We start from the raw sequence: 18,186 nt of genomic DNA on the forward strand, positions 1-18,186 counted from the left end.
TGGGTGGGGCCATTGCTCCGGCTGTTGGTCACTTAAGAAGGTAGGGTGGCAGCATGGTGCAAGTTTTTATTTATCTAGATGGATGTGTTGCACAAATGATCGCAACACATGTTTAATATGAACGTTTGCTGTTTTTTTCTTTGTCTTCTAGTGTATGAAGCTGAATCTTTTTGACTGCAAATTGTCACTGAGAAGAAGTTGCATGCTGTATTTATTATGAATCACAATTTAACGTGTCATGAAAAATTGAAAAAAAGCAAATCCATCACCCACATAGACAGCCATCTACACATACATCTTTACATCTATTTCACAGGCTCTGGCAGGCAGTTCTGTTTCAAAAGGCAGCAGCAGGAGAGGGCACACAGATGCAGGGCTTTTATACTTTGAGATGATTGCAGTGCACTCACTGGTTTTTTCCTGCTACCACTGAACTCTATGTATGTGTGCAAAATCTGCATGCAAATTATGCCAAAGTTGAGATCCTGTTAAAATGCTAAATACAAAAGAAAATCATGTGCATGAATTCACTTGTTTCATAAATCACCGTTAGATGAAAGTCAGAAAAAAACCTAAAGTAAATCCAACCTCACATCTTCATTCTGAGTGTCATTATCTGCCCTCGGTGTGTTTGTGCTAGTTGAGTAGCCGAATGTGCTGTGTTTCAGTATTGCCGCCCCTCCTGATTGAAGAACTCCATCTGCAGAGAGGAAAGGTAATTCTCTAATGGGCCTCATTTGGAAGAGCAGCTCCCGTCAGTAGCCAGCAGTCAATTATACTCAATAGCCATCAGTCAATTATAGTCAATAAGACAGAGTAGAGGACAGCAGGCTCTCTGGCTGTCACTGTTCAGAGTGGCACAAGATTGACCATCTCTTTTTCAAAATTGGATTCAGGCTCGGGTGACAGGAATGTTTACGGTAACAATGTTGAATAATGTCCCAGGAAAAAAGATTGTTGAATAACATTTTGTCACTTCAGATAGATGTAACAGGACTTGCATTTATGCTCTCAAAAATGTGGGCGGTAATCGAAACAAAAGAGAACCTGGAGACCAGAAGATGGCAGGATTTTTTTTTTGTATGTGTGGACAGTGAGCCATCAGTGGTGGAGATGAAGGTGAAGAGGTTAGAGTGGAGGGATGATGTGAACAAAAGAGCAGGGTTTTGATGAAGGGGTGGATGCTGACTAAGAACCAGCTGAGCCCTGGTCATCTTCTCAAACATACGCTCCTCTTTTCCAGCTTAGTTACATGGCACAGCCTGTAGCCAGGACAGAAGGTTGGTGCTGTAAACATATTGGAAGCTTGTCTATTGTGCAGTTCAGCTTAGGTGTTTAGCTTTCCTCTATCCATCTTTTCATCTTCCTCCTCCTCCTCCTCCATCCCACTACACCCCTTCTTTTATTCCCCAGGCAGCGTGCCACATATTGACCTTTGAATCCTCCTATTTTTCCCTTATGGAGCCACTCAAAGCTCAAACAGAGAGGGCAAATAGAGCTGCTGTCTGTGAAGGATGTACAAATGCACAGTCAGTGCAAACATATGCAAACTCTACACACGCGCACAGGAAATATGGAAATCTATTGGTGCCTCAGACATGATTGTTTTGTCTTTTAAGAATCAGGGCAAATGTCATTGTTTACGATTGAATGGCAGAGTCCATTCCTCCATATTTAATGACTAAGCTGTTTGTTCTCAGATCAAAAGATTAGCTTCACTGAGACATAACTTGATGGATCAGTGTGTGCTAGGGGCTGCTTGGCCACTGAGGCCACTGGCCAGAATTTGGAGCTGCAGCGGAGAATAGCCCTCTATTGTGTGGTTGTCAAGCTGGTTGGCTGCTGTGGTGTTCAAACTCAGACACGCTGGCACGCACACAGACATGTACTGCTGTGTACACACACATACACACATACACACCAAACAGAAGAACATAGCACCAGAAAGAGTCAGTGTCAGGTCAGCCGGCTCGGCCTGCGGACAGCGCTGTATTGTTGCTTGCCTCTATCTCCCCAGGACATTTAACAGTGCAGGCATTCAGTTGTTAGTGGTGACTCAGGACCAGCAGGCAGCGTGGCAACCAGAGGGACCAACAACACCTGCCTTCACACTACCACACTGTTGTGTTCAAGACGATTAAAGAACAGAGGGCAGACAAAGATGGCTGAAGATTTTTGGAAAAAACATATTAAAAGTATGCTTATAAGAATATGAATGCACTGTATGAAAATGAGGTAAAGTAAGTGTTCAGACATTACACACTTCAAAAAATAGAAAGAGAACAAAATGAAGAACTGAGCGCAAGTAAATAAAGTTTCCCCAAGAAATGGGAGCACACAGGAAGGCATTTAATCATGGTCTTATGCTCAGATAGCAGTTTATTTTTTCACTTGACCTCCACCCTCATAACTCCCACTGAGGGCCTGAAGAGATGAATATAAAGGGCACAGCATGATCGTTAGTCATTGGAATCAGCTTCAAGTGGAAACTGACACTGATGTGTTGACTTTTGTGAACACTTCTCGCTTCCTTTCAAAACAACGTGCATGCTCTATGTTGTGTGAGGTTCACTCTGACAAACCCAACGCCCCGGATGTCTGTCTGGCATACTTTCCACAGTCCCCCCATGCCACCCCCCGTCTCTCACAGCTTTGTTCCCCATCCTGTTTGTTTACATCATGCTTTGAGGTGTTACAGCTTGTTGGAGAGCTTTTGAGGGAGCATAGTTTTGTGCTGGTGGCTTGTCTTTGAGAGGGGCTGCCCTCTCTGACTGAATCAATACATCTTTTGTCAACAAAATGTCTCCACTCCATCAGCCCCCACCCGACCCACTGCATAGACTTTTATACAGAAGCATCCAAGCAGCTACATCAGCAACATACCTCTCCTGAACATGATTTGTTTTTGACATCTCAGTGTCTCTGTAATTCAGAGAGAAGTTGTTACCAAATCTACTCTGCACATTGCTAGACGAAGACAAAGAGCAAATATAGGTTACAGAACTGTTTTAGGTGATTGATCGCATGATTAGATTTATACTGCAGCAGTGCATCATCAGAGAATCATCTTCTTGGTCCCAGATCCATTCTGCAGAATGAGAATGACCCAAAACACACACCTAAAATCACATGAAGAACAATCTGGTGGTCAGTTAGTCTGCAGTTATAAGAAAAAACAATGAAACATCCTAAAGTTTTCCAAAATGCTTCTTACAGTCTTCCTGTCTAAATCATTTAATTTCAATTAAAGCTTATATTATCCTTCTACCTTCAGTGTCTCTCTGTCTTTATGTCTCCCTTTGCCCTCATTATTCTATTTCGTCCTTTATTGAATGAGAAAACAGGCATGGAAAAGCCTGCAAGCTGTGCTTCTTTTCATTTCAAATATGACTTCTAAAAACATGCAGCCCAATCCTATTTAACATACTGCCTTTTAATTATGTGTGGGGAGACAATTCAGGCCGATTCAGTTCACGCTGACGCCAGTATTTTTGCTTTGGGTTTAGAAACAGGGGGGAAAATATTCCAGACGTACCAGACAAATGGTCTTTTAAAAGCCCCTTCGCTTAGCTGATGCCATTATTCAAATATTCAAAGGAAGTTCTCCACATATTAAAGTGTATTATTCTGGTCAATATGAACAGTTTTGGTGTCACTTGTGTTCTTTGGTAGGAACTGGTCATCTGCTAAACCAACCTGCCATTGGTACCCCGTGGTGCCAGTGTAACCAGGCTGGCGGTGTGATCCTGAGGCAGTTGTGCACACACACCCACCCACACACACACACACACACATCAAGGGACGGCTGAGCTAATGACTCATCTCTCTGTCCCCCCTCCCTCTCTGTCTCTCTCTCTCTCAATCTCTCCCTCTCTGTGTCTGTCTGGATCTCTGTCTCTGTCCATACAGGGGACATCACTCAGAAAGGCTATGAGAAGAAAAGAAGCAAGCTGTTGGCACCGTACATCCCACAGATACAAGGTAAGACACACACAGGCCTGTAGGACAGTTTTTAGCTAGGTTGCTAGGTAGGTAGCTTGTTGTTTTTAGCTAGGACAGGTGTCTGTTAGCCTAGCATGCTCATGGAAGCAAAACCAAAAATAAAAGAAAGTTATTAATTATTATTAAAATGTTAGACTTGCAAACAGCAACAAAGACAAAACTCTTGTAGAAGTTGTGCGGAAGCTGTGGATTAATGTTGGATGTTGTTGCTGGTATGTCTGTTGTTCTTCAGATGAGGACTTCAGTGATGGTTTTCAGATATGTTTTTTAAATATAACCCTCCATCGGTCAAACTCTATCATAAAAATAAAAGTAGTTGCTAAAAATATGGATGTTTAATACATAATTGGTCTGGATTTGGATCACAGGGGTGTCCAGATAATTCTGTCTATATTGCTGTTCCAAGCGCTTGAAAGTGTTAATTGTAATGTATTAATTAAAAAAACAGGGCGGCGGGAAGTTGGTCTACATAAGATATATTTATACTTCTGTCAAATATATATTTAGTCCTATTTGTGCAGGAAGTTGGTCCTAGTCCAATCTGGCAGCCTATAAATCGAGGTGGTTTGTGGCAAATCCCAACAAGGGGCTGCTGTCTGTATGCTTCTCTATCCTCCATCGGGTGTCCAGAGTCTTTGGTTTGGCCTGCTCTCACAACAAGTGGAAACCAGAGTCTGGTGCTTGTTCGAGGCTTTCCACTGGAGTTAGCAAGGCTGTTATTTAGCTTAGGGTGTGGATCATGTTCTTCACCCTCTTGCTGCCTCTTCATATTGTTATAATGTGCTTTTCTTTGTGTTATTCGTCGTTTGATCATTCAGTCTGGAGGACTGATATGGAGCACGGATGAGCAGGGTTTTGAAGTGGGTGTTATTCTTCATATGCATCTAGTAGGATGAACAGAAGTGTTGGGATGTAATGACACATCCATCCAGAATGATGAATCAGTGGGTTAGTGTGTGACCACTGCAGGGTTAAAATAGTCCAGTGTGCTTCTTTATAAAGTGTTTTACTACTGTGTAATGTATTGTTGTCATCCATTGTCTTACATGATTGTGATTTTGGCTATAAATAAGTCACTTTCTTTCCATTTAAAGAGGACATATACATATTATTTTGTGTCTGATTCATCTCTGTCTCTTAACTTGATGCATGCCATCAACCAAGCATATTTGGTGATACACGTGTCCTCAGCCACCGTGCCGGTAAGTGCTGCATCAGACAGGTGGTAAAAATTCATCAGGGTTTGCTGTGAACCAATACGGACAGCTGCTGCGACAGAGCACACCTCTGATTGGTTAAGTGCAGCGTGTCTCCTAAGTGTGTTCTGCCCAGCAACCCGGCTTGGTGTCCTGGCTTGTTTTATAGACCTGCCTCCTCCCGGGGCTAGGGGGAACCGTGTGACTGAGCTGTCAAAGCGATATAAGGGACCAGCATATATTAATGTGTTTATCCAGGCTCAGGCATTGTGGTGTGTGTGATGTGTCCTTAAATGTCTTCAGGCCTCTGTAATATTGGAAACTAGTGTTCTTTTATAGCTTTAGTTGTTTAGTTGGTGTTCAGCACTGCAGTGTGTGAGCTGCTGCTGTCTGAGACTTGCTGACAGTGTGGAGCTAACTGATCCCCACTAAGCTGCCGCTGAAAAGCCGGGCTGCCTGATAGCTGGCAGGCCGGCCGGGTGTTTGACGGGCCAGCCAGCTGGATGCTGGTTCTAGCTGGCTGGCCCGCTGGTGGTGTGGTAGTGTAGGACTGTTCTCTAATTGGTAAAGCAGCAAGGGCAGCCACACTCTGTGATTCATAAGGGCCAGGTCAGAAGAGACTCAAAACTGTCAACAACTATCTGGCAGTGAGTGTTTTTAAGTGTTTTAGGACCTGTTTCTGTCTTTGTAGTCTTTTTATTATGTCATAATGTGACCACACATTCAGTCATATTTAGTTGCTTCCATCTAATAGTATTTAGGTTAGTCTGTGTTTATATTAGACCACTTATATAGTTTGGAAGTTCTAATACATAACATTCCATCAGTAGCCCATAATAAGACAGCAGCAGGTTCAGTCCCATTTTCTGTCGTGGTACCATAGTGGTTTCATAGTGTCCTGTTTAGCACAACAAACGAAACAAAACATGCTTTTAGTCATAACATTTATGTGTGTGTGATATCCCAGAAATGCTGTGAGAGAGTTTCTTCAGAAATGGGCACCAACTGGTCAGAAAGATTAGAATTTGGTGAGCCACGTGTGACTACATGTCTTATAATCTTGTATCTCTAAAACATTTTGAGAGGACTTTCTTCAGATTTGATATTGACTTGCTTTGATAAAATGTAAAAAGTCAGATTTGGCCATAAAAGAAGTATTCTTATGCTAAATATTACACAGATAATGCAAAATATGATAAAATTATGACATACATGCAACTTTCTAACATAATAATGTTCTAGAAAATGATTTTAATTAATTCACTATAGAGATTATAAGCTTTAGCAGAGACAACGGCAACATAATAATTTCAGTTTTAGATCTGAGCCCGTCTGGTGTTGCAAATGTTATATTTTTTTATTTGTTATAGGTTTAAATGTACTGTTTTGTATTGTATTTTAAATCATTTTTAAACTCTTGGTTGTAATGTGTTCTTTGTTAAAACAAGATGTGTCATCACTTAGATGCCTTCATGGGGCTGTATTACCATGTAAAATGTACTTTCTGCTTATAATATCTTATCAGAGGAAAGTACATTTCAGATCTTATAATGTGCCATATGTATGTTGGATTGAACTGCAAACTCATGTTATCTATTTTTTTAACATTCTACATTTCCTGTGTCATGGGATTGAATCAATGCTAATCAAAAATTCTCTTGTGTTCCTCCTGTATGTTTAACCTTCAAACACATCACAAAGAGGGCTTCACAGAAAGAGGCAAAGCCCATTGTAGACAGACTACTAATGGTTCTTGTACTTTGACCTTCAGTCTCCCCTGTGATGTTAACCACAAGTTAGTTAAGCACAAATGAAGATTGTGTAAGCCAAAGCATGAATCACTTGCCTACGTCATGCAGTGCACAGTGAGGTTGATGATTTTCAGAGTTGGATAATTTTAGAACTCTGCAGTTAGATGTTGTCTTTTTGACATTCATGGTGCTTAATCACCTCCTTTCTGTTACGTCTGTAATTTGCATTTGCTTCCCTTGGAAGGCTTGGAGGCAGCTGGATAGCTGTGAGACAAGCTGGATTAATTATTGTGAATACTTTCTCAACTGCAAGCTACTCTACTCAAGGAAAGCAGCCTATGCAGGGATTACCATAAAGCTTGTGGATACTTGATCTGGTTGAACAATATTTGGCACCATGGCTCTTTGAAACACTCTGCAAAGAGTTAATTTTGGTATTTACATTAGAGAATTATAAACCTGAACTGTTGTCCCCCTGCAGGTGTAGATCCATCTCTGCAAATTGACAACAGGATCCAGGCTTCCTCCCAAGCTGTGATTCCAAGTTCCAAACACAACAAGTCCCGGGCTGCCAACACCCGGGATGAACGCTTCAGATCTGGTAATCATGTGTCCATGCTGCCAAAAAGATTTAAATGTCTGGTTTTCTTCGTTCATGCTGTAGCTAAACTGTGTTAATGTGTCCCCTCAGATCTGCACACAGAAGCCGTCCAAGCAGCTTTGGCAAAGTACAAAGAGAGGAAGATGCCCATGCCCTCTAAGAGACGATCTGTACTAGTTCAGTCTTCTGTCGAGGCATGCACCCCACCAGGTGAGACCCTCTGTTCCTCTAAATCCACTGTCTGCTTCTATCAGGGTCTGTGCTGTGGGCACACAGCTTGTTTGTTAAATAAATTCCCATGAGCATCTCAGCGTAGGACACAGATACTCCAATGTATCCCAGTTGTTGGAAGTGATGTTGCCAAAGATTTGCAGTGGAAAGAAAATGTGCGGTTTGCTGAATATGTCCATTGTGTGTGATTACAAAGGATTCAGTTCTAACCGTGTGTTCCCAGGCAGACCTTCCCACATCTGTTGCATAATGGATACATAATCAGATTTTTAACATCGTCTCAAAATGTCGACCTTTTGCCTGCTTTTATAGCAGTTTGTGCGGTGTGGGCCAGCTGTTTACTGCACTCTACTTTTTTCCGAGTTCCAAGGCCCTTTTATATTTCTTTCAGTCTTTCAGTGAGTAATCTGTGTAAAATTTGATAACAGCCTCTCAAACACTGTAGTGACTTCATCATTTGTGTATAAGGTGGGGGGCCTTAAAGCCTCAAGTCTTGGATAAAGGGAGAAGACACAGCAGTGGAGCAAGTAACCGGATTAAGAGCTCAGACGCTGGGCTTTGAATAGGAGAAGCAGAGGGACTCTTCATGGTTGTTCTGAGTTTCTCTGACTCTACTGTACATGGTTTAGGTGCAATGGTACAGTATATCTGACCACGATTCCAACAGTGTCATGCACTGCTGCTTTTGGTGGCATTTGTTTCTTTTTTTTTTTTTTAATGATTTAAATTTGTGGTTTAGATGATGTTCTTGAAATCAAAGGAGAATTAAAGGTCTTACTTTACTGGTATCATGTAGCATTAATTACTTAGAACAGGAAGAGTGTTGTGTGGATCCAAGGCAAATTTATTGTTTTTGGTTCTTGGTTTCTTGCTGCCCTTACTCTAGGGTTGGTGTTGTTGTATTTTCATTACTGTCAGTTGAAGGAGTGGCGCTGAGTTGCTAAAATGCTCCTCTCGCTCTCCCTAGCTTTGAGAACTTTCAGGAGTTGAAATGTCGGAATTTGTTGTAACATATATTTACGGTTTTATTGACCTGGCAGAAACTGCCAAACTGCTGCAATGAGATGAAAAAAAGGGCATAGTTGGTTACAGAGACTCAGCCTGCGTACAGACCAGTTACAAAATGTAAAAAGCATTTATCTTACGCAGTGACAACATCTCCATACATCTTCAGTTCAGTTCAGAGAGAAACATTATAACAGAATGTGTGGATGCAATTAAAAATCTGTTGTAATAACTTGGTGTCTCCTTAACCTAACTATCTAGAGCCATCATCAACTGGATATTCAAATAGGTATAGTAGTGTATGTGTTATAATATTTTAATAAAGACATTGAACATAATATACCTAAAAGTAAATAATACATCTACTAAGGATTAACTCGTAACGTTTGTCATTATAAACATGTTAGCAGTCAGTTCGAAGCCTGCTGGGCATCTTAGGCTTGATATCAGTATCAGTTACTTTGTAATGAAAGGGAGGTGCCACATTGATGATGGAAGAACCTGGAATAACTTGGTCCAATATCTACAGTGATTTCTAGATATTTATAGTAGTCATTGGGGAATGATTAGACTTTCACACGCTTACTTGAATATCATTTATTGGTGAATATAAGTGAGATCGTAGTATACATTGGTACATTAAATTTTTGTATCTCTGCTCAGGTTTTATCTCTTTCATATCGTGCCTTTGTGTCTTCACTAGTTGCCCTTGTTTTTGTATTTCTAACAAATACTGTACTTCTCTGTATCGTTGCTACTCTTCTTATTCCTACTTTAAATTCGTTCTCTGACCCTGTCTATCCCTCTCCCTCTGTAACTGTGTCAAGGTCACTGAGATAGGGAGAGGAGATTGGAGGAGGCAGAGGAATAACAAACAGAATCATAAATGTGAGATAACCCCCATGAGTCCACTAGCTGTAGAGACATTAAATTGGTTTCTTATAATCACACCTCCTCTGGCCTTCTTCTGACAGCCACTGCAAGGCTGAGAGGATGCCGAAGAAAGTAACAGTGATTCTAATAGTGTCTTAGTTGGTGGACTTTACTTGGGACTGCACACTGTGTGTGATTAGTCGGATTAATTAGGTGAAGGCTCATTAGCTCAGAGAACATCCATAAGGCATGTGCTGATCACACACAGTCTTAATCTGTTTCCTAAATCTCTGTGTTTACTAAATTTCTGTCTCTCATCCTCTCAGTGGATTGTGGGAATGGTTTTCACTTTATTAAAGCTTTGTTTTGCACAATATGCTCAAAGGCTTTAGTGTAATACATTGAGATATGTGAATGGGATTTTGTAGTTTGTTTTGGAGCTGCTGTGCTGGCACTGCTGTTTACATGCTCAATGATGAATAATGGGAAAAGGTGTGACCTTTCTTGGTGATTGTAAAAACATTTGTTCATAACTTGAGTATTTCATTTAGTGAAACAGGTGATAGCTGAGCTCTTTTAGGCCTTTCACTGCATCCAGTTCTCTGCAGAATACTAATTTAACACTAGCCTGCATGTTGTGCAACTTAAATGAGCCTGTCAAAAGAACAGCCTTTTTTCCTGAGAGCTTGGCAGATGAAGTAGAATGTGTTATTTCTGAATGATCTTTACACCACTTTGAACTTGTTCCTGTTTGGGCTGTGTTTGATGAGACCAACTGCTCACTATTGCCTCAAGGGAGAGACCGTTAAATCATCAGTGGCTGGGACCAAGTAATATCACCTGATGGGAATATATTTTGGCAGTTTATTTACATATTGTGTGCAACCTCAGCATGTGTTTTGTTGTGTTTCTTTAAGCAGAAACACCAGCATCAGTTATCTAAATGCTAGATGACTGCAGCTCATCTACATATAGGAAACATACCAGTCATATATTGTACTATTTAATATGTATTACTGGTAGTCAAATATCACATACAACACTGTGAAGTATTGAAGTCATTTTAAAATAAGCATTCCTCAGCTTGCTGACTTTCATTTACATTAAAACCATTAATACATCTCACTGGCTTATATGTGCTTTGTCCAGTATGTATAAGTAGAACAATGTGTCATCTGCATATCATCTTAACTTTGCAGACATTTTCCATTACCAGTGTGTGGCCATGGTGCTTTTAATCCAGGTGACGCTGTAGACAATAGCCCCATCATGTACTTGTCCACTGTTGTGATGCTGCCCTGTCTTGACCTGTCAAATGCAGACACTTCCTCAGCATCAGAAGACGAGGGCTCGCTGCGCCGGCAGGGACGTCTGGCCACCTCGACGCCCTACCAGGGCCACGGCCACAGCCACCCTGCTGTTGAGCACTGGTTTAACCGTGTAATCCAGGGTTCGTCCACCTCATCCTCCGCGTCATCCACCTCATCCCATCCGGGAGGGAGATCCGTCACCACCACCAACACCACAGCTCACGCAGCCCTCAACGTCAACGCTGCAGCTACCGCACTGGCTGACCTCATGGCACACACCCAGCTAGGTCAGTGATATACACACGTCTCACACAGCATCATACATGATGTTGCCTTTCTGCCAATGCAGTGCTTTCATTAAGTTAGCCCAAACAGGTTTTACTTTCATCACACTAGGATGAGATGTGTCTGTGCTAAAGCAAGACAACAATATTTTAAAATAATTTCCTGTACATGCAGTGTAAAACGGATTATTTAAAAAACCTGCAGAACCTTTTTCTTAGATGTGTGAATTTACATTCGTCCATAGCATATATGATTTGTTGATGTCAGCAGGAGTTTGGAGTTAAATTCACTGACTGCTCAGAATTTTATATCAACGGTAACATCTTAATCTGTCGCGTTTTTCTACCACGGTAGCCTAATCACAGACAGACAGCATTGTTCTACACATCTGTTACTTCCAACTTCCAGCACTTGATGATGGCAAGACAAAAGAAACCCGGCAACAGTCTTAATTCACATCTTTCTAATTAGTCGTCACCGTATGCCATCTCACTGTCATTCAGCCATGTGAAAAAGCTTGCAGCCACATCACTGTCAAAGCTCCTTGTTCCATGTTGCCATGTGAGTGTCACAAGCTAGTTGATGAGATTCAGTGGATCTATCACCATCAGTCTCTCCACAGAGGCAATGTGAGACTGTGTCTTGCTTACTTATGTGTGTGTGTGTGTTTTCATGTGTGTCTGTAAGTGTTGCTGGCACAACGATATCCTATTAGGATGGAGCTGTCTGATTTTTTTTTTATCTCCAGCTCCTCTACCCTCAAGGTTACTGTCATAAAGTAGCAGCAGTGACTGGTGCTGAATGGAGCTGTAAATAAATGTCTATTACCCTCTTCCCTTGCCCCTCAAACACTGCCACTCATATCGGCAACAGACGGTGACTCCTAGTATCACACAGTGCACTGGCTTGTAGCGTTTCTCAGTATGCAGGGATACATACATGGTTTTGGTTCCAACAGTGGTGTCACTTTAAATTTCAGATTACATTAAATTTCACAGTATGGTACATTTCAGATTTGCAATTTTCTCATTCCAGTGGCAGCACCTGAACGTGTTTGACTTCATGTCATGAACACTCTGGTCACTCTCCTGTAAAAGCCGTGTGGGCAGTCTAATCATGCAGTTACATTAACAAATGGCATCCACAAGAATACCACAAAAGAAGTTCTCAGCAGATTTCTGAGAATCTGTGCAGGCTTTTGGCCAAGACTGGCAGAGGCTTTAATGAAATAGAGACAGTCTGTATGCAGGAGCAGTGGGAGTATGATCACGGGGTTCACAGAAAAGCAGCAACAGCTCATGCTGAATGCTCAGTGGTGACAAAAGTTTGCAGTCCTAAATGGTAAAATAGGTTTTATTTATTGGATTCCTACAGGTGTCCAGGTGCAAGTGACCAGGGAGTGTATACAAAGATACGACAGTCACAGAATTAGTTTTAGTCTTGGTGTCAGGTCATCTGTAACTTTATTGTGGCCCATCTTTTCAAGTTTAAAGTGGAGAAAAATGAAGGCCATCATAATGTGTTCAGACTCACCTGTTAGTCATGTTTTAGACGTGTGGATATGTACCTCACTGAACAACAAGTTTTTTGGGCCTAAGCACACTTATCTGCAGTTCAGCACCTCCAGCTGTCAGTAGGCAGTACAGTTTTCAGACTCTCAAAGTTAAATCTGATCACTTTGTTTGCTAACTCTTAAAGTAGATTTTCACTTACAAATTGCGACAGCCCAAAGTAGACCTGGCGATTGACCTTTTTAACCCCCCGACACCCCACTCATCACAGATAACCACTCAGCGCCCCCTGACGTGACGGGGCTGTCGGAGCGCTCCTCGCTTCATGCGGAGCGGCCCCAGGTGGCCTCGGTGCGAGGCGTTTCCCGCAGCTACAACCACCACACCAGCGTCATGGAGACCGCAGATGGTGAGTTTCCTGCTCACGCACACACACAGATCGTCAACTTTCCTTTTCCCTTCTGAAGCCCTGCTGTCTGTCCCTCTGTCTTCTCCTCAGTCAGGCTGCCTGTCTGACTGGCATAAGCTACGACTGACCCCCCTCATGTTGCCATGGTAACAGTGTACCTCTCCAAACCCTGATAATATCCACTATGTGTCTGCCTCATGTTTGATGTGTGAACTTATAAGAGCACATAGAGGATGATGATTTACACAAGAATTCTGTTTCACTTGTGTCATGAATTCAAACAGATTATTAGGTCTGTGTGTGGGATTTGTAAAACCCAGCAATGCTGCCAGTATGGATCAGAGGATCCTATTTAGCCAGAATGTGATGACCACCTGCTGTGTAAAGGCTACAGTGTAAACCTCCATCTTTTTGCAGCAGGGTGGTAAAATATAGCATGGGTTTAGAATACCAGAACTATCCTTAAAGGCATAATTCTTCTGGGCTAATGTCAGGAATTCACATTTCAAAAGATTATCTAGAGTACATTGCTGCAGGTGACAGTGGACCAGTCAATAAAAACAAGCTCAGATCACTGTGCTAATGAGATAGCGGCCTGAAAACCTGCTATGCACCCTTAACCTTGTCATCTCTCCTCTGGGTTCAGCGCTAAAGGATGGTAGAACAGCCCACCTAGTGGACAGATAAAAGAAGATGTTTGATCATTCTGTTTTGCTGTGTGTGTTTCACCCTCTTGTCATATACAGAAAAACAGAAATACCCGCACCTGTTGCGGTAGAACTGTGTGCTATCTTGACTCTCACCTCCAGCTGGTAGATTTCTCACACAAGCACACACAAGGAGAAAGTTTGCAGGATTATTTCATTGACATCCTGATATGTCTCTCCCCTAGGCTGTGAGTGGAGAGGTGAAGGATCCCTCACTTTAATTGATGGTATTTATAACTGTTCCTCCAACTCTATGGCAGTCTGCTGTATGTGCACTCTGCTGTGTGCATTTGTCTTTGTGTGTATTTTTTTTGCCTTTGCCTTTGCCTCTACTGTCAGGTCTAGCACTTGTCCGAGTGTGTGTTTTACAAACATATATGTGAAGCTACAGTGAATTCATACTGTGTGTGTGTGTGTTGTATAAGTAAATGTATTGCAAAGGCTTTACCATTTATAGCACCACCGTGCAATATCTAATCTGAATGCTCTCATGGTTCGTTGTGTTTAAAGTACTTTTCTGTGGCAGATGTAACTGTTTGTTTGGGCTAGTGAAGAATTAGAATGTTGACATTTTTTAATCTCAAACTGAGAAAATAGCTTTCAGTTTCTCACTACATTCTGCGACACCAGCCGGTTAGCCTGTAACCACATGGTGACTTTCTGGACATTTTTCATATTTATCCATAGATGAGTGTAGAAAATATGCAACACAGTTGGATACTGGATTTTTGATCACAAATCATGTAGGGCTAACATGTGGTGAAAAGAAAAGGATAAATCAATTTTATGTTCTTTGTATATTCAGACTCTGAGAGAGCCTCCATTGTTGTCTAAACTTTATAAAGAAATTAGAAATTAGAAATTTTATATTCTTTAAAAATGAAAACTACATACTACAACATACTACAACCAAATATATATAAAAAATGAAACCCTAAACACATGAATTATAGTCATCAACATTGGTTGTCTGATAACAATGAACCTCATAAATGGGTGGGGTTCAGGGCCTGTGTGTCTGGGGAGCTTTCTAATTGGCCCATCAGGTGCTGCGCTGACCCCAGTACATCTGTCCCTACATGAGGAAGCAGAGACTGTCTTAGCCAGGCTTATTATAGTAGGATAGATCAGGCAAGCTGTGTGCAGCTGTGGCCTTCATCTCCTGTGGCTGTCTGGAATGTCTGACACAGCCTCCCCTTTTTCAAAACTAAGTATGAAGTCATATAGTGGAAATAATGTCTGATGATGATTACAGCCTGGAACAATATCCGAAATATGAGAGACGTCTCACAGGACTGAACTGTTTTTTTATTTAAAGATGGTTATTTTACTCATGTGTCTCATTTTCTCTTCTTATATGCTTTGTCATGTGACTGAGATGTTGCTTTTTAAGTACGTTCTGGCTCAGTTGTCTTTTGCACAGCAAAAACAAAGGTGTAAAAGATCAGATTATAATATGATTTTTAGCTGTTTACATATGCTTAAAATGGGAATTAGCTGATTGTATCCTCACACATCTCTGAATTCTGCAGTGAATGTGAAACAGACACCTTCTTAGACCTCATGAATCACTTGCTGCAGAGGGGACATCTTTGTTGCTAGGCAGCAGGAAAGGCGGCTCCTCCTTTCCTGATTTATTTAGCCTGTGAGATTTGCCAGTGATTCTAGACTGAAGAGCTGTGACCTCCAGGTGACTGGAGAGAACCTTGTGGTCCACTGTTTTGTTGTCTTGCCACAGTGTAAGTGACAGCTCATTGTCCCCTGTGTCATTAGAATGGCACACTGACCTTTTCTCTTATATTTTCTTATCTCCTCCTCTTATCCATCCCCTTCTCCTTTAATCAATCTCTCTGTCTCTCACCTACCTAATTGCATCTGTCTGCATTGTATTTATTTTCATATCTTGGTCTGGCCATGTTTATTTGCCCTCTGCATTCCACAACCTTTTTTTCATTTAATCCCCTTTAAACTCATTGTGCAGGTGTTCCAGTCAATAGTCGTGTCTCCAACAAAATCCAGCAGCTGCTCAACACACTAAAGAGACCAAAGCGTCCGCCGTTGCGCGAGTTCTTTGTTGATGACTTTGAGGAGCTCTTGGATGGTAAGCTGTCCTGAAACTAATGGCAATGATTCTATTGAATTAAATCACCACATTTTGAAATATTTTCAGTATTCTGATCATAGACTTGCACAGATTTGTTTTTTTTTGGTGGAGTTGAGCCCTACAGGTGTGCAAAGTAAGAGGATACGGCACATACGCACTCATACACACACAGCGGCCCAGCCCTGTCTAACCATTTCCTTCATTCCAACCAGCCCATTGTGGGTTCTGGGTGGTACTCTGCCACTTTGAATAAACACTATGCACTGTAAGTGAAAGTGTAGCAGAAATAGTACTGCCTCAGCAGGTATTTGAAAAGCCTCCTTTATTTTGCCACACACATGGTGGGATGGCAGGTCATGGTGGTCTCTGCAATAAGAGCAAAAATACACATAAAGGTGAGATGGCAGCAGGCCGTGCTCTTCTGATAGAGGTAGTAAGGTTACAGCTTGCCAGAAATTTGGTGATGGAGAAGTCAATTTAAAACAAGTCAGTTGCTTCAAAGAAGAGAGAAGTGAGACCTGTTTCTTGCAGTTAGCAGTAACTTTCAGACTCATAAGAGTCGTTATTAATTCATTATTAAGCCTCCTTGTTTTTTTTGTTTTAAAATACACACTGAAACAACCCTTACAAACATGTCCAATTCTCTGCTCTGTGTATTTAGTCCAGCAGTCAGATCCCAACCAGCCAAAGCCAGAAGGCCAGCAGATGAGTCCCCTGGAAGGAGAGCCTCTTGGGGTGGTCACCAACTGGCCTCCATCCTTGCCAGCAGCCTTACAAAGGTGGGGCACCACTCAGCCCAAGAGCCCCTGTCTGACAGCACTCGACAATGCTGGCAAGCCTGTCTACACTCTCACCTATGGTAGGTGTCAACCTGTGGATTACTGGTGCAGAATTAACAGAGGAGACAGAAGACAGTGTCGCCTCCTGTCATCTAGTCTTTTGTGCATTTTTTTAAGCGAACTAGACAAGGATGTGGCTTGCTTGTTTAAATGTCATTGTCATGTTTAAATCTTCTGGCCAAGGTTTGTAAAACTAAATATTTGACATTAACCTCTGCAGGTAAACTATGGACACGCAGTCAGAAACTGGCCTACACACTCCTTAACAAGCTGAGCACCAGAAACGAGCCTTTGCTTATGCCTGGAGACAGAGTAAGTCATGAAAGTAGCAACATAAAGTAGAAAAACAGCATAGAAAGAAGAGCATTAAATAAGTAAAGAAGCAGAGTTCATGGCGAGACCTTGTGATTTAAAAGAATAGGTCAACATTTTAAAGGGTTTGCTAAGATCATCATATTAGTATGATATACTGCTGTATATACAGTACACAGTATACAATATCACTTCCTTACTACTGAAGCAGTTTCACATTCAGTACTTGTTGCAGATCATCTTCCTCTTTCTATAGCTAGGTTTTACACAGAAATAAGATGAATGTAAATAATCAGTGGTATATTGTCCTGCAGGTTGCACTTGTTTTCCCCAACAATGACCCAGTGATGTTCATGGTGGCCTTCTATGGCTGTCTCCTGGCAGAGCTGGTACCTGTGCCTATTGAAGTGCCACTGACCAGAAAGGTAAAGACTGTAACTGATACTGTAGATTTTGACTTCTTTATATATATATATATATATATGCTTAAGGAAGAAAAAAATAATTTGAACAGTTGAATATTTTTGGTGCTTTAACTTTGAGCAATGTGCTATTGTCTGAATACAGCAGCAGTGTTATCTTTTAAATGTTTAATTACAGTGTTGTAATGCGCCGCGGTTTGCAGCACATCCATCAGCTTAAACTGAACCAAATTCATGCACATTAGTTACACAGGCTGAATATTAATGTCTGTTCTTGATTGCCCTTTGTAAGCATGCTGTTGGCAGGCTGTGCTGTAATTAATGAGATTTGAGTGAGGTGAAATGATGCGTAATTCCAGTCAAAATACTAGATCACAGGCCAACTGTTCTCAGGAGTCAGAAACTCATAGCTCACTCTACCAACTGCTATCATTTCTGGTGCCCTCTTTGTGTCTCTCTTTCTATTATTATCCTGATGACTCCCGTCTCTCCCCTCTTTCTTCCACTCTCTCTTTTCCCCTCCCACCGTGTGTCTCCCACTGTATGGGCTGCTCAGCATGAGACTCAGTTTAAGCTGATTTGCACAGCTAATCAAACATAACATCAGATGTTGATTTCTATTCCAGCT

General features: G+C 41.6%; 1 protein-coding gene across 6 annotated transcripts in view; it reads left to right on the forward strand.

Moving 5' to 3' along the window:
* Window positions 1–18,186, forward strand: part of LOC114453854 (disco-interacting protein 2 homolog A) — a 64,017-nt gene that overhangs the window by 32,670 nt on the left and 13,161 nt on the right. For 4 of the 6 annotated variants that reach the window (XM_028433774.1, XM_028433771.1, XM_028433773.1 and 1 more), the window contains exons 2-10: window positions 3,910–3,981; window positions 7,431–7,550; window positions 7,641–7,760; window positions 10,981–11,256; window positions 13,037–13,174; window positions 15,863–15,982; window positions 16,647–16,844; window positions 17,045–17,136; window positions 17,451–17,561. In XM_028433774.1, the coding sequence (XP_028289575.1) occupies window positions 3,910–3,981; window positions 7,431–7,550; window positions 7,641–7,760; window positions 10,981–11,256; window positions 13,037–13,174; window positions 15,863–15,982; window positions 16,647–16,844; window positions 17,045–17,136; window positions 17,451–17,561 (1,247 nt within the window). Of the gene's footprint in view, window positions 1–3,909; window positions 3,982–7,430; window positions 7,551–7,640; window positions 7,761–10,980; window positions 11,257–13,036; window positions 13,175–14,066; window positions 14,109–15,862; window positions 15,983–16,646; window positions 16,845–17,044; window positions 17,137–17,450; window positions 17,562–18,186 lie in introns of all 6 variants that reach the window. The other 2 variants (XM_028433769.1, XM_028433770.1) reach the window with 1 other exon arrangement.

The sequence above is a fragment of the Parambassis ranga genome, chromosome 21 (genome assembly GCF_900634625.1).
Source record: "Parambassis ranga chromosome 21, fParRan2.1, whole genome shotgun sequence".
Classification (NCBI taxonomy): Eukaryota; Metazoa; Chordata; class Actinopteri; family Ambassidae; genus Parambassis; species Parambassis ranga.